Genomic DNA, 16836 nt, shown 5'->3' on the forward strand with positions numbered 1-16836 from the left:
TAAAATTGAATACATTTTGTTTGTCTAGTTTTACTTTAGCTTATGTAAAACTAACAGTGGAATTTCAGGAATCTTCAAGAAGCTTCTCAGATTCCTCTCCAGCAAAACCAACAGCCATACGGCTCTATGGGATCTATGCTGTGTTCCTATTCCTACAGGCATTTTCGGCAGTCCCTTTCCAGACAAACAGCAATATTCGACATCTATGCAAGGAGGGAGCAGCATTTAAAGCTAGCTTTACAAAGAGAGCACATTATTTTATAGCAACAACACATTCCATTCACCAGGACTAGAGAAGCAGGGACTAGTGAAGAGAACCAAGAAGCTGGAGGTGGGAAGGCCCCCCAGGATGGCTGCAGTGAGCCCCTGAGCAACGCACCTGCTGCCCAGGGGCCCCAACACCTGTAGCAGGCCTAGACTTTGGGCTAGGCTTCTCTCACCTCTATTAATGTGGTGGGTTTGGAGAGCACTTGGGGGAAAATATTCTGTCCTTATTTGCCAAACTGAAAAGGGAAAACTCAATTCTAGAAAGAAAAAAAAAATGATAACATAGAATCCTAACAGCATTGCTTCTATAATTTGTTTTAAATCTTAAATGCTGAATTTGAGAATAAAAACCTGTAGTGCCCACAACACTACTCAGTAGTGCTGAGACCTTGGTCAAGTCACTGGTTTATATTATTTTACTAAGGAGATCATTGCTTTCTGTCCTAATCCCAGGACTGGGGCTAGGGTGACATAAAATATTATACGTGAAATCTCCTTAAGAACTGGAGAAGAGGGCAGCCCTGGTGGCTCAGCAGTTTGGTGCCGCCTTTGGCCCGGGATGTGATCCTGGAGGCCCAGGATCGAGTCCCACATCAGGCTCCCTGCATGGAGCCTGCTTCTCCCTCTGCCTGTGTCTCTGCCTCTGTGTGTGTGTGTGTCTCTCATGAATAAATAAATAAATAATTAAAAAAAAAAAGAACTGGAGAAGAATCACAATTGTCAGGTGTTAACATAGCAATGTTATGTTCTTGTCATCCATGTGATGACTGCCACGTTCCGAAAACAGCATCTGCTCCAAAAACTGTTGCTAACAGACACTGATCATACTTTCTTTAGTAAATATTTATAAGTCATAAGTATTTGTTGAGTGACCATATGTATGAAGTACGGCATGCTCCACAGGAGGGGGGCTGATTGAAGTCACAAGGCAAATGCACGGCACGGTACTGCACGGAGCCAGAAGGAAAAAGAACAGATGCTTCTTTGCTTCATCATCTGCATTTCTCACTCAAAATATAGCAACCAAACTGTAATCACTTTTGAAATCCCTTGCAGGTGTTTTACTTGGCTCCTCTGCTCTAGCTCCAATGACTTTCCATACTCTGGAATCTGTGGTAATGGCTGATGATAATATGTGGTGACAGTAATTAAATTATGAAAGAGGGGAAAATGTGTGTCATAGCTGTTCTCAATGACCACTAAACATAAATCTTGTATCTACTGTGATATTAGAGACATCTAGTAATGGATGCTGTGGTAATACCCAATGTCCTAACGGACTAATTGATGTTTTTCCAAAGTCATTACACTGACTTGATGCATCTGGGTTAGTATGTACACAGTCCTCTAATGCATATAAATAGCAATTGCTGAGCCTGTGAACAGCTTTAAAACATGAAAGAATGGAGAAACAATTTCATAAGATAGATCAAGCATTTTCTCTCTTTTTTAAAGATTTTATTTATTTATTCATGAGAGACACAAAGAAAGAGGCAGAGATGTAGGCAGAGGGAGAAGCAGGCTCCCGGTGGGGATCCCAATGCAGGACTCGATCTCAGGACCCCAGGATCACGCCCTGAGCTGGAGGCAGATGCTCAACCACTGAGCCACCCAGGTGCCCTATATTTTCTCTTTTCCTTCCTGTTTTTCTAGGATACTGACAGAAGATTCTCAAATGACACTGAAATATGAACTTGGTTGTTTATTTTATGCTCATTAGAAATCACTCCTCAAATGCAGTTAATTAGAATGCTATTTACATGTGTAATACACAGGGTCTTATTTGGTTTTTCTTCTAAATCTGAAACAAACTCTAAGGATTCTTGAAATCATTTCTGGGTTAATACTTTATAAAATATTTCTTAAGACTTCACTATCCCAAAGCAAATAATATTAGAAAGGAGAAATCCTGCCAAATTTAGAATCTTTTTATTTTGATGTAGACAGTCCGACTGTCTACGAAGTGTCCTCCTAAGGGTTATATGAAACACATGCTGTTTCACTAGTCCAAAAACCTTTTCCTAATATATTTACCAACCTTAGGAAAAAATAGGAAACTATTTTTTTAAAAAAACTTCTCTCCAATCATAGTGTATTCCTGAGCCCCAATCCAGACCTGCTAAAATCAGCAAGGGGAAAGGGGGTGCAGAGACAGGCAACAAGCTGGGTTTTAACAAATCTGTCAGCGATTCTGATGCAGTGTGATTCTCAAACTCTCACCAGCCAGGAATTTGCACTTTTCAAAAGAATTATTTGAAAGAGTGTGCGTGTGTGTGTGTGCGTGCATGCGAGCAAGTAGGAGGAGAAGCGGAGGCACAGAATCTCCAGACTGTCCTGGACGGGGACCAGACGCGGGGCTCCACCGGGGGTGCCCAACCAGGGGGCTCCACATGGGGGCTGGTCCCACCACCCTGAGACCAGGACCTGAGCCAAAATCAAGGGTCTGAGGCTTAACCAACCGAGCCATGCAGGTGCCCCAGGAATTTGCACGTTTAAGTTCCCAAGTGATGCTGACACTTTTGGGCTGGATTTTGTTGTTGTTGTTGTTTTGTTTTTTGTTCTTTTTTGTGTGTGTGGTTTTTTGTTTTTTTGCTCTACAGTATTTTTAAAATCCTATTATCACTCTTAGAGTCTGACAAGCCAAACAGACTTTCCCACATAATTTGACTAAATTGATCAGTCACCACATAATCTCTTACGGATTTTCTCTCTTTCACCCAGGTAGTATGTAGCCAATAGCTAGGAGTATATTAGCGCTTCATCTACCACAGGAAAGTTCCCAATTAGCATTTCGGTAGTATTGTTTTTCCCAGATAGCTGGCCCTTGAAACCTCTCATAGATGTTCTGCTGCCTTTGGTGTTGCTTTATGCACATTCCCCCTATCAAGCTACCTCAGGCTCCATTTGGCTTCACCGCTTTCTGTGGGTTGTAGACATGGAGAGAGATAAAACTTGGTTCCACGATGGCTCCAGCCTTGTAGCACAAAACTTATTAAATGCCAAGCAAGTAATTTTATAGAATAATTCCATAAGCAAAGTTGAGAGCAAGGTTGCCACTTTGCAGATTTCCAGGAGAGAACTACTCACATTACAGCAGAAGGGTGGTGCCTGAAGGTGTGCCCTGTGTACTGCTTACATGCCCTTAACAATAACCCTGGTTGAGAATTAGACGATGATATTGTCACCACTTCCACACATACATTCGTACTTTATTTTATTCCTGACTTTTAGTTGCAGGGCCTAAAATTAACCATCTTCCCCTCTGTTCAAAGAAGAGAACTCTTATGGCATGTAATGACTTCATGTAATATAGAATAATAATTCCTATAATTGAGTAGCTAATACCTTTTGGGATGCCTTTCCAGCTATGGTCTTCTCTCTAAACTGCCTTCTTACCCAAGGGACTGGACTACTACTGCCATATATCCATAGTATAAGATATAAAAGCTCTTGGCACAATTAGATCATAGGTGACACTTGACAAGAAAGAGACTAGACTGGCTGGCTCATGGCCAATAAGAATCTTTGCCTGAATTTGAACTAAAAGGATATGGAGACTAAGGTTATTAGGAACTGAATAATATCAACATAAAACATGAGCAATAAAGTTCAATGAAGCTCTAAATTTCCTGAAATTGGCTGGGTTCCCACTCTTCATGAAATATGGCAGCTTTCATTGATTCTATAAAGTACTCTATTGTCCTTTGGTACTAGACTTACTCCACTTTCCTCACATCTTCCCTGCCTTCTCTTACCTGACCCTGGCTCCAGGAACTTACCAAGACACAGTGCGTCACTCTGGTTGTCTTGGTGTCTGGCATCCACTGGAGTTGGCCAGCGGAGGCACTTGCAGGTCATCAAAGGGTAGAGAGAAGAGAAGCCAGAGTATTTCTTCCCTACTCTCTATGATTTGGTGCCTTCTGCTAGTAGCCACACGCCTCCCCAACTATAATTCCTACTAGGCAATCCCTCCCTTAAGATTTCAACTCTAAAAAAAAAAAAAAAAAAAAAAAAGAAGAAGATTTCAACTCTCAGCAGGTTCTAGTAACACTATTTTCTCCCTTCTGCCTTTAGCCCTAGAGGTGATACTAGTTTCCCACTGTCACTTGTATCTGGTTATTTCACCATCCCTTGCTTATTTCTTTAACTCTTCCCATACCTCTCTAAGCATTCCTTTCATTTGAGCCATCTGGATGAATTCTATTTCCTGCTAGAATCCTGAAACTTTCTAATAAATCTTCCTATTACTAGCAATAGTAGTATTTGCTTAAATAAGTTATGATTGGACCATGGTGCTTGCAGACAAACATGGCCAAAATATGCTACCCTTTGCAGAGGGATTCAAAATTCCAAGAGATGATACCATTTCAAGTAAACATGGTAGATTTATCTCTTTTCTTTCCAAAATTCCATCGAATAGCAGAATAAAACATTCAAAGTGGACCAATCCACAAAATAAGGGAGAAAGTAACAATGAACTAGAGATGACAGTGGGGTTTAAAAGATAGTAAACAAATGGAGGGATGACCAAATTAACACAACGTATCTAACCAGTTTAGTAGAGGGGAATACTAAGAGGCAAACTGATCCCCCAGTCCACACCCCTGAAAAGCTAAGGACTTCGAGTACCAGGAAAGGGGTGGGAGAAGAGACTTGACCCTAACCAGAGGGACTAGTTGAAAGTCAGTATATATGGAGTTACTGAAACTCCAGATCTCATTCCTCACTCACCAGGAGATTTTGCTCTTAAGTCATGTAACCAAAAACCATGAAAGATGGATATACAAAGTGTGGAAATCGAGAGGATTGTGAGGGGAATCTGAGTAAGAGACCCACTCCTTTATACACGTTAGGTCTTTCAGTTATTCTACTTGGAGAGTTCTAGCGGGCAGGAGGGATTGGAGAATTCTCCTCTGAGAAAATGACCTACACAGAAAGAAGATTCTAAATATTTCCCCAAGGAAAGAGCAAGTCTATTCAAACTTTTAATTACCAACTCTAGAAGCTAGAAGACAAGGAAACAATGCCAAAAGCCTGAGGGGAAATTATTTTAAACTTAAGATTCTATACTTAGCCAAATTATCAATAACAAAATAAAAATATCCTCAGACATGCAAAAACTTCTGTAAATTAGTTTCAATGCACTTCTTACAGAGGAACTCCCAGGAAGCTGTGCAGCAAATCAAATGAATATGGAAGAGGAAAAATATGACATCCAGTATATAAAAGAATTAAACACAGTTAATCAGAAGAGATCATTCTAAATGATGATGAAGGAAATCCCAAGATAACTATGCAACAAGCCCTAAGAGCATCCACTATAGAATGGAAGAGAAGAGAGGAGGGCTCTGGAGGGAGAAAGCAGGTGGCAGGAGAGTGGGAGAGAGAGAGAAATGAAAGCTTTTATTTTAATTGACCATTTGGAAATTTGTGTTGACAGGAGCTAACAGATCTACTTAAATTGGGGGGCTAACTAGTAATAGGTATGTTTTGAAAACTAAGCAAATGAAAAAAGTTGAAGCAGTTAAGTCCAGGAAAAGCAAAGAGTTATGAAAAACATAACAGTTCAGTATCTGACTAGCAGGGACTAATATTAAATAGCCAAAATAATTCAAATAAATACTGGCTAATGAATAATTAATTGTGCTGTAACTACATTGTGATGATACATAAAAAAACTAGAAGTTACACTTACATAAAAGCTAAATTCTTGTCTACTAGAATTCCACAAATGGTATCTAGAATTAACCACCAAAAGAAGTGGCAATTTAAGCATTTCATTTAAAAATGAAGAAGTAATAGCTAAGAACAGCAATAACTAAGAACATTCAGAGTGGTTTCTTCATCAGGGAGTAGGACCAGGAGTGTGCGTGCCTAAATAAGACCCAGAATGGCTTCTGGGGAAGGTAGTAATAATAAGTAATTTTCTCATTGATTTCAAACTTATTTTTAGTTCTAATCTATTCCTCTTTATTTCAAACCTATCTTTAAAAATCTATGGATTTTAAAAACATGTTTATCTGATTCAGACAAAGGGAAGAGAAGGGAAGATAGGAAGGGAAGCAAACTAAAAAATCTCAGAGCCTTAATCAGTATTTTTCAAACTATATCTTATGGAGCTCCAGGTGTAGATAGAGGTGTTTTAGGCCTTCTAATTCTCTCAGGCACCAAAGTACCTCTCTTCTCATTTGTTTTACACACTAGAGTCCTATGCAGGTTCATCTCAAGACACTTCATCTGTTAAAATATAAACAAAAATAAATAAATAAACAAACAACAGAATGGATAAAATGGAAACCAAAAGTAATGATTTAACCTAACAAAATACAATAGTGAAATGAAATAAAAATATAAAATACATTTGGAAAGTACAACCTTAAAATAATAACAGTAATAAATTCCTAATCATAGAATATCACATATCCAAAATAGGCTAGTACAGTGGTAATTTGAAGGTGAAAGGTGATTTTTGTTGTTGTTCCTTTAAATCAACCTACACTGGCAATACACAAAGCAAGCTCTCTAACAGACAAGTTGTAATTCTTTTCAGAAAGGAAAACATTCCCTTCCACCTTTGTCCTTGATTTATATCCACCAAATCTTATTGAGGCATTTATAAATGAAGATCTTTTGATTCCAAGTGGCATAAGTTCGATTCAAATTAGTTTAAGGGGGAATAAAATAGAAAGTATTGACCTATATAACTGAACAACTCAAGAGTAGATTTGTTGGATGGATCCAGGACCTCAAATACCAGGTTTCAGTTAACAAGTCTTATATTCTCTCTGTCTCTCAGCTCTGCTTCTTCTGTATTAACCTTGTGCCAAGGCAAGTCTTCCACTCATGACATGGAGTTCCAAGCTTATATCCGACAGCCTCTGTTATCCTCTTAAAAAAAAAAAAGAGCCACTCTTTTCCAGGAATTCCACAAAATTTACAGATTTGGTTCTGAATGAGCCAGCTTAAATTGTGTACCTTTCTATAAATCAAAGCTCTCTAGATACATATAAAACACCGTAAATGGAGAATAAAAATAGAGGACTGAATAAATTCTGTTAGATCTATTACTATTTAATACCATTATAACTGGTATTAGGATGCTGGCCACCATGACAACATTCAGGTTTTGCCCCCACACCAAGCAGTTCTCAATTCAATTCTGATACTATCTACCTATTGATATCATTAGATCCCACAGGTTAAGGGCTCAATCCCATAAAACTGCCTCTCAATACTTCAGATGCCAATCACAAGTCCAGGCTGTCACCCGTGCTTCTGACCAACTTGCTGTAGATTGGAAGTCAATGATCCCCCTCCTTGGGCTCAATTAATTCACAGAAACAGCTCATAGAACTGAGAGAAGGATGGGAGTAGGGTGAAATTTCCAACCCTTCAATCACTGTGGTAGGTTCTCCTGGCAACCAGCACCCATCCTAGGTATAGTTCAAAAGTCGCCTCATTAACCTAACAAAAGACACCTTCATTTGTCACATCACATGGGAAATTCCAATTCCCAATTCCTAAAATCCAAATTTAGGAGTTCTATGCCAGGAACAAAGACAAAAAATAAATATGTATTTTTTTTATCGTAAGTCACCATCTCACAGTTTTTTGAAAGTATTTTCTATGTGTTCACTGCTTTTATCTCTAGAAAGAGCTCACTAATCTGTCTTCACTGCTTCTGCCTTATAATCTCCCAACCATTCTGCTACCTACTGAAATATAGTTTCCACTCCTAACACCTCTTGCCAAGGGGTTGATTATGCTCCTTAATCCATACCTTATACTTTAGAAAATCCTTTGACACTGATGACCATTTCCTCCTAGAAATTTATATATGTATTTTTTACAGGTGCGAAATAGAGGGTTTTTTTTGTTTTGTTTTTTTAGAAATGCTCTTTTACACTTAGATTTCATAATACTACACTCCAACCTCTCTAGCTTTCCTTTTCAGTTTCTCATATGCGTTCTCTTTGTTTTCTAGGTTAATATTTTTCAACATTTTATCCCTCTGCCCATTCCACATATTTTACATTGGCAATCTCTTCTGCATCCATTATTTTAAATGCTAAATTTTAGCTAAATGACTGTGTATCTTCCACCCCATCTTTCTGAAATTCAGAAACCTTGCTAGAGACTACAGATGTTCAACAATATCTATATTCTCCTGTTCTTTATGAACAGTGAGCTAGGATGTAATTTTTAACCACATTTACAGTTCAAACCGATTATGTGGTAGGTTCTAGGCAGCAAGAATGAGAGGAAGTGATATTTTCCACTTGTAGGGCTAGCCTATAAGCTCCCCCGCCCCCCACACCCGCCCACATGCAATACTTATTCTGTCAGGTGAATGAAAGAATGTCAGGCATCTGGAAGAAAGTCCTAGATGAAAAGTCTAAATTATTTTACAGAGCAGATTTCGTTCCACCACTGCAATTCACATTGTACTTTTAAGTGAGAGAGAAATAAACTTTCTTTTGCTTAAACTACTAAGGGGTTGCCTGTGTCAACAGCTAATATTATTTACCTTAATACAGACACACGCACCTAACTGGTTCTGTAGCTTTGTCAAACCCAATCAGATACAAAGCAAGCTAATCATCTTCTTTCCCTCCCCCTCGCCTCCTAAACTTCTCCTCCAGCTCTGATCTCTCTGTGACTATCTCATCCACTTAATTAAAAGGGATTAAAAATTCAGTTCAAAGGGAACTCTGCCAATGTTGAGTCCATTCTATCCTGTATTGAGCAGAGCCAATCATCAAGTGATCTCTGGAATCAAACCAATTTTTCTCTATGCCAGCTGCCACCACTCCAGGCTAGATTACTACCACAGTCTCTTAATTGCTTTTCTTACTTGTATTCTTGCTTTTCTTCATTCTCCACAATACAACCAGACTGATCTTTGAAAAATGCAAATATAGCCATTACTCTTTCAATATTCTGAGGATAAAACCCAAATTCCTTAACATGGCTTAAGAGGCCATATATTATCTGTTTCTTGCATCTCTCTCTAAGCCCATCCTGTGTCATACTCCATTCTCTACCATACCAAGCATCTTTCTGTTCCTTGAACAAATTATAGACTCTGCACTTCCATTACTGTCTTCTACTAGTGAGCTCAGTGATGGCACTGCCACCATCTAATTTTTATGCTGCTGTATTTCCAGACCATTTGGTGTACGTTAGCACTCAATATTTGTTGAATGTCTGACAGACTAAGTTTGACCATAGACAATATCTACGTGAATATCCTAAATAAAGACTGATATCCAAGTTCTCAGTCACATTAATATGCATAAATAAGAGCCCCCAAAACAACAGTACTTTTGAAATAGTAATCAAGTAGTTAGGATAAAAGGTAGGTAGATATAAGAAGGAGACTTGTAAAGAGAATGGCTTAAGGAACAAAAACATTTATTTCCCTCGTATAACAGTCCTGATGTGGGTTGTCCAGATTGTTAGGGCGGTTCTCCATGTGGACACTCAAGATCCCAAATCCTTCTGCTCATACTTATCTTCTCTACTCTTGGGGATAGTGTCACTATCACATGGTCAAAATTGGATCACCATGGGTTCAAGCCAGTGGGAAAAGAAGAGAACATGAAAGAGAAGGAAACATATGGGAGAAAAGAATATACAGGATGTATCAGTCAGGATTCCAACAGAAAAAAATAGAACCAAGTGAATAAATACATATTAAGAGATTTATTGCAAGGGATTGGCTTATGTGATTATGGCTTGGCAAGTTCAAAATCCATAGAGCAGGCTCCCTGGAAGGGCAGGCTGGATATTCTCAGGCAGAAATTGAAGCTTCAGTTCCCAGATAGAATTTCTTCTTCCTCAGGACAATATCAATTCTGCTCTTAAAGCCTTTCAACTGATTGGATCCCATCTTGACGATAGTCTCTTTAAAGTCAACTCAGATATTAATCACATCTACAAAATACCTTTACAGCAACACCTAGATTTGTGTTGTATTGAATAAGTATGGATGATAGTTTAGCCCAGTTGACCCACAGAACTGACCATCACAGAGAAGAGGGGAACATAGAGAAGGGACAAAGAACACCTAGAGGAGTATTGCCCACTGCCTTGAGTTCTAGGTGAAGTGACCATTTACTCCCAGTCACATTCCGTTATTACACCTTAGTCACATGGGTACACCTAACTGTAAGAAAGTCTGAGAAATGTGGTCCAACCATGTGCTCAAGTCAAAAAGACAGTTTGGTGGCCAGTAGGCTCCACCTCAGCAATGAAAATTTTGAGAAAATAGATCTCAATTATTTGGCTCTACATGTTTGTTCTTTGTGCTACAGAACTGAGAGTACATTTTGCTCTTTCCAAAAGAATTCTTACTAATACCTAAACACCTGAAGACACTGTTAGTCCAGACCCGCTTATGTATACAACAGACAACACAAGGTTATCTCCTTGGCATTGGTTGCCCAGCCACAATTTTTACAGTAATGATAGGAGCTTTGTGATCCAACTTTGGTAATTACTTCTGCAAATTTCCTTCATCTATAGCCCTGCTAAATTCACTGCATCAGTATAATATCATTGACATTCTACACCTACTTAGAGTGAATTATTAAGAACCTGTGATTCTAGCAGTGAATTAAGAGGGAATAATACACTGAAATATTTTGGCTATCTACACCAGGGAGATCTGGTCATGGAAGGGCAAGTTTCCTTCCTTTGCTATGTGTCCTAGGGTGTGACGACTCTGGGACTGGAGATGGGACAAATACCTCAGCTCTCTTGGCAGCTTTATTTCATTTTACTCATTCCCTCCTTTTCATATCTGTAGAAATGCTTCTAGAACAACCTGTCTCCTAGCACCTTTCCGTTTGTTTCCTCCTTATTCTCTCTCTCCCTAAAATCTAACTAGTAAACAAGTAAGGAAGAAATAGAAAGAGACAGACTCGAGCAGCATTGCTTTGCCCTCCTTCCAGTTTTGATTTCCCCACATGCAGCATTCCCGCCAATGAAAAGGCTAAAGTGATACTATATTCATGAGATACCCTATCAGTACATTCCTACTGCCACAGGGACCTAAAACATTATGTGTGGCCAGGCACTGTAGTTACTATTCTATGTCCCGCTGCAAAAATGAGGTGAAGGTAATGAGGAATTCAAATAAGATATGATGCCTGTTCTTCAAAAATAGCAGTTAAGTAACATCATAGGTGAGAGAACAACACAATTAGGGCCCATCCTTTACTGAAAGACCCTTTGGGCTTTTATGAACATGCTTTCCTCCTCCCCTCTAGGCCTGCGTAAAAGTTTCTGACATTATTATTAAAGCAAGTTGGGAAGAAGGAAGGTTGGAATGAGGCTAGATTAGAAAGAGTTAATAAAACTAAGTCATCTATTCTATAAGAAGAATAAAGAGCTATCACCACCATTCTGAGGCATAATGTTAAGTTCTACATAGTCCCTGAGAGTTTAAGCCTTCATGAATTGCTTGCCTTCTGAGTCAGGTACCTGTGCTAAGCACTTCATGTTTCTGAGTAGATTTACTTTTCTAATAAACAAATTCTGTGAGGTTAAGTGTGCATAGCTCAAATTTTCAAATAAGGAAATCAATGTTCAGAGACGTCAACATATCAGACTACAAATAAGAGGCAGAGACATTACTCTCTGTGCTTTTTCTATCACATACACAAAAGATATTGAGTTATCTTTTTATGGAAGTTATTCTTCTTATGGAACAATCCAGAGTAGGTTTAAAAATTATGTGTACTTGGTAAGGATGTGAGAAATAAAAATGAATTATTAAAGATTTTAATTAAGAGACTACAGAATATATTTTCTAAAGATGACAAAACTACTTGGATAAAATAAGTTGAGGGCTAGACTGGGGAATAAGAATGGGTACAAGGACAAAGAAAAGGAGGGAAGAACAAGAACCAGAAGTTCCAGTTCATCCTTGGCTGCTAAAAAGTTTGTCTGAAGTTAGTCATAAGTAGAGTCAAAAATAAATTCCAAAAAAATTCCAATACCTCAGAATTAGTGGGACTTAAGTTATAATAATATTAGATTTCTTTAGAGACCCAAGATATTAAAAATGAAATTTTATTTGCCTATGGTATTTTTGCTCCCTCATGATAAGTATGCCCTTTAAATAGTTATTACAAAATAATGTAGTTATCACTTTCTAAATGATTTCAGTCTATATTCTAGTTGTGCTTCAAGACTTAGCTCATGCAGTAGTTCATCCACAGACAATTCCCGAAGCACCAAACTTCGTTTCTACCTCTATCAACATACCTTTTACACTATAATAGAATTCCTTTTATATATATGTGGGTAGTATCTAACATGGTGGCTGATCATAATAGATACTAAATAATAGTCTGTGCTAAAAAGAAAGGGGGGAAAGGAGAGGAGGGAGAGGAGAATAAAGTAAAAGAGAGAAATAAAGAATACTGATGAGTTTCCTTGAAGATAGAGGCATAGCTAAACACCAGAAAATTTTTTTTTTGCTCACAATGTACTCACAGTCATGGAGAATAACACCATCATCATCAATGATAGCATTAATTGAGTGCCTACTATGTACCATACCCTTCTGTCTATATAGCTACTATTACTCTTCTCATTTTAATAGATTTTTTAAAAAAGATTTTTATTTATTTATTCATGAGAAACACAGAGAGAGAAAGAGGCACAGACGAGGCAGAGGGACAAGCAGGCTCCATGCGGGGAGCCCAACGTGAGACTTGATCCCGGGTCCCCAGGATCACACCCTGGGCCGAAGGTGGTGCTAAACCACTGAGCCACCCAGGATGCCCCTCATTTTAATAGATTAACACACTTAGAAACTAAGCAACAAGACTGAAGTCACAGTAAATCTTGAATCCATCATTTAAACCTTAGCAATGCAAGTCTAGATTCCATACTCATAACCAGAACTCTCTGCTGCCTTCCCAATAAACAGGTAACTGCATGTTTCGTGTCAAAAGAGAACTCTGCTCCAAATGCCAAAGGATGAGAGAGGAAAGAGTATTAGAAGAAGATGTATTCTGGGCTGGTGGGAGAAGTGAGGGTGCTTATCTGGGGGCTGTGGAGCAGGCTGAGGAAGGTGTTTAGAGATGAGGTTATGTTTGGACTTCATCTTGAATGATGGGAAGGGATTCCAAATCTGTTTGATTGGAGATGCTGAAGAAGACAAGCCCAGGAAAAAAGAAAAATCTGCCCCATGCTGTAGATATCCAAAAGGGCATGGCATATTCTCCATGCAGAAGATAGCAAGTATGGGGAGGGAGGTGGAGGGATGTTGATAGAGAGCAGGGCTAGAGAATTTTGATGTGTCAAATGGATTGTGAAAAATATTTTTATCTTATTTTCACTCTACATTTAACAATCAACAACTATTTATTGAACACCTGCTACAAGCCGACACGTAGCAGTAAATAGAGACAGAAACATTTAATGAAGTTCACATTCTAGTGGAAGCTGACGATAAACTTATATAAGGTGGCATATAATGACAAGAAGGAAAATAAGCCAGGATAAGGAGACACAAAGTGAGGAATAGGTGCTATCTGAGCTAGGGTAGTAAGGAAAAGCCTTGGTGATAGGGCATTTGAATAGAGATTTACATGGGGGAAGCCTTTATCTTACAAACGGAGAAAGTTGATGAGGAATTTCAAGCAGGGGTATGATTTGATCAGATTTCCCTTTCTGAAAGCCAAATTAGGCTGATGGCTTGGTGCAGAGAAAATTAAGGCTAATGAGAGGAAGGCCACATAAAAAGCTACTACAATAATCCAAATAAGAAAGTATGATACACTCAACTATAGCAGCAGCATCGGGCGTGTGATTTTAAAATAAGAATAAGTTCTGAGGGGAACCTAGAATGCTGAGGAATTCTCTTTCTAGTAACTTGGACCAGAGGCAACTGTAGATGTGCTAAAAGGCAGAGGATATTGGGAAAGCTGACAGAGAGAAAAGCCAAGAGTTATTTATTGCTCAGACTGTAGCATCAATGGAAACAGACATGAATGACTGAAGGAGAATCTCAATCATTCCCTCACTTCTGAAAGCAGGCACTACAAGAAAGGCAGAAGAAAACCTGGAAGTAGTCTTGGCTTGCAACACTGTAGTGCAATGTCCCAACTGTCATGGAAAGAAATGAAAGATAAAGGATTCTTTATCTTGAAGGCAGAAGCTTTGCCTCCTAATATCTTCCCACTCACACACACATTAATCTTCCCATGCTCAATCCCCCAAGAGTGTGTACCCACCACTAGGGTCACTGGTCCTGCAAAGTAGCAAAGATAGCCAAGGACTGAAACCCTGCAGTGGGGAAGAGGGTAGAGGTGAAGGTGAGAGGCAGACAGGAGAAAGAGACAGGAGCTGGTTTCATCAGCCCTACCATGAGACTAAAAAAACTAAAGGTAAACAATCCGTAAAGACAACAAACACCAAAGCCCACCATTGAGATGGGTCACAGGGTGCTTTAAGACAATTAGGACAATACTCAGCCTGGAGGCTGAGGATGGCATGAATTCTCAATGTTTCTCCTTCCCTAAAATTTACAGGGTCGTAGGTGGGATTTTTGAAGAAAATGTGAGGATGAAACCAGGTAAATAGGTAATGGACGTGCCACAAGGTATTCATGATTGCACGTTTTTTAGAATGAGGACAAATTTAAATGATTTTTAAAACATTCTAACATTTGTATAACATTATATTTTAGGGTCTATTTCATAAACAGATGTAAAATTTACAAAAACAATACCACCAGGGATAGAGGATAAATGGAATTTCACTATTGTGCTAACATTTTACTTGGAATCATACAATGCTAAATCTAAGCAAACTTAATAAGTTAATGTGCCCATGATCATCCCCAGGAAAACTACTAAAAAGTAATATAAGGAGATGCAACTAAAAAGTCTATGAAGACAGAATAATAAAACATAATTGACTCCAAAGAAGTTAGGGAAAGGAGAAAGAGAAAACCAAAACCACATAGTACCACTAAGAACACATTGCAAATAGGTGAATCAAACCCAACTCTATAAATAGTGACATTAAAAGTAAGGGGACTAAACATTCTGTGTAAAAGGCAGAGATTGTCAGATGGATAAACAGGTACGACCCAACCACTTGGAGGTCTCAAGAGTCTGCCTGTTATACAAAGACAGAGCTACGTGGAATGTAAAAGGAGCTGCATAATAAGCAAACACTAAGCATAAGAAACATGATGTTACCTAAATATCAAAGTTGACTTAAAGAGTATAGCACAAATAGGAAATCTATCAGAATCATAAAATGGTTAATTTATATATATATATATAAAATTCATATATACATGTATATGTGTATATATAGATATATATATATATCCTAAATGGCTATGAATCTAATTATAGAAATATAAGATAATTTTTTTTAATATTTTATTTATTCATGAGAGACACAGAGAGAGAGAGGGGCAGCGACACAGGCAGAGTGAAAAGCAGGCTCCATGCAGGGAGCCCGACGTGGGACTTGATCCCGGGTCTCCAGGATCACACCCTGGGCTGCAGGCAGCACTAAACCGCTGCGCCGCTGGGGCTGCCCAAGATACATTTTAAAAAACATGGCAGATTCAATGCACACTTATAAATGGAAATATTAATACTCTGTTCAGTAATGAATAGAGAACCTAGAAAAAATATCAATGGTGATATATAGATATAAAAGATATAGTGATATATAGTGATACAGAATGGAACATCCAATCATATAACAATATATTTATACAACATTAAGCCTAATAATTATAAAATGCATGTTCAAGTGTACATTGTATGGACTCTACAGTGGACCATAACATGAGTCAAAACATAGTTCAAAGGTATCCTGTCTGCCTAGATAGGTCCATGAACTCACATTAGTCAACCAAACTGAGCCAAAATGGCAAGTGTCCCAGATGTCAGTAAAACATGCACAATCCTCAGAATAAAAGATGAACTCAGTGAAGATTTAAGAGCTTACCAAACTAGCGCACGTTTCTAGGGGCCCAGGGGTACGGCACACACTAGAACAACTCCTTCACAGTAAAGAGCACCTTTCGTTGGCCCACAGAGTAGGAGCTAAGTTCACAAGTAAGCCCAATGAGCTTACCAAATCAGTGTTTCTAGGGCCTGTGTATTGCATCCATCCCAACTGTTTTGACTACTTCTCTCAGGTACCCTTGTGGCAGCACTGAGGTGCCCAATGGCACAGGCTCCGAGGCTGCATCAGTTAAGTGGCCAGTTGCCATCAACAGAACCTTACACTAAGTCCCCAGTATGACACCATCCTTTAAGGGATGGTCGCTTGATTGCTTTGGAAGGGACAGTGATTGATCTTGATTGGAATCTACAACAAAGCTACAACAAATTGGATAACCTAGATGAAATGGATAAATTCATGGAAACACACTATTTTCCAAGACCAAATCATGAAGAAATAGCAAATACGAATAGATCAATTTCTAGTAAGGAGATTGAATCTGTAACCCAAACCACCCAACAAACAAAAGTCCAAGAGCAGATGGTTTCACGGGTAAATTCCACCAAACATTGAAAT

At 38.7% G+C, this 16836-nt stretch overlaps 1 protein-coding gene across 1 annotated transcript in view; it reads right to left on the bottom strand.

Moving 5' to 3' along the window:
• The window catches only part of LOC144306209 (uncharacterized), an 87914-nt gene extending 71400 nt beyond the window's left edge, over positions 1–16514 (bottom strand). The window contains exon 1 of the mRNA XM_077885626.1: positions 16390–16514. Coding sequence (XP_077741752.1) covers positions 16390–16422 — 33 coding nt within the window. The 5' untranslated portion in view covers positions 16423–16514. The remainder of the gene's footprint in view (positions 1–16389) is intronic.
• Positions 16515–16836: the final 322 nt, after the last annotated feature.

This window comes from Canis aureus, chromosome 36, assembly GCF_053574225.1.
Source record: "Canis aureus isolate CA01 chromosome 36, VMU_Caureus_v.1.0, whole genome shotgun sequence".
Classification (NCBI taxonomy): Eukaryota; Metazoa; Chordata; class Mammalia; order Carnivora; family Canidae; genus Canis; species Canis aureus.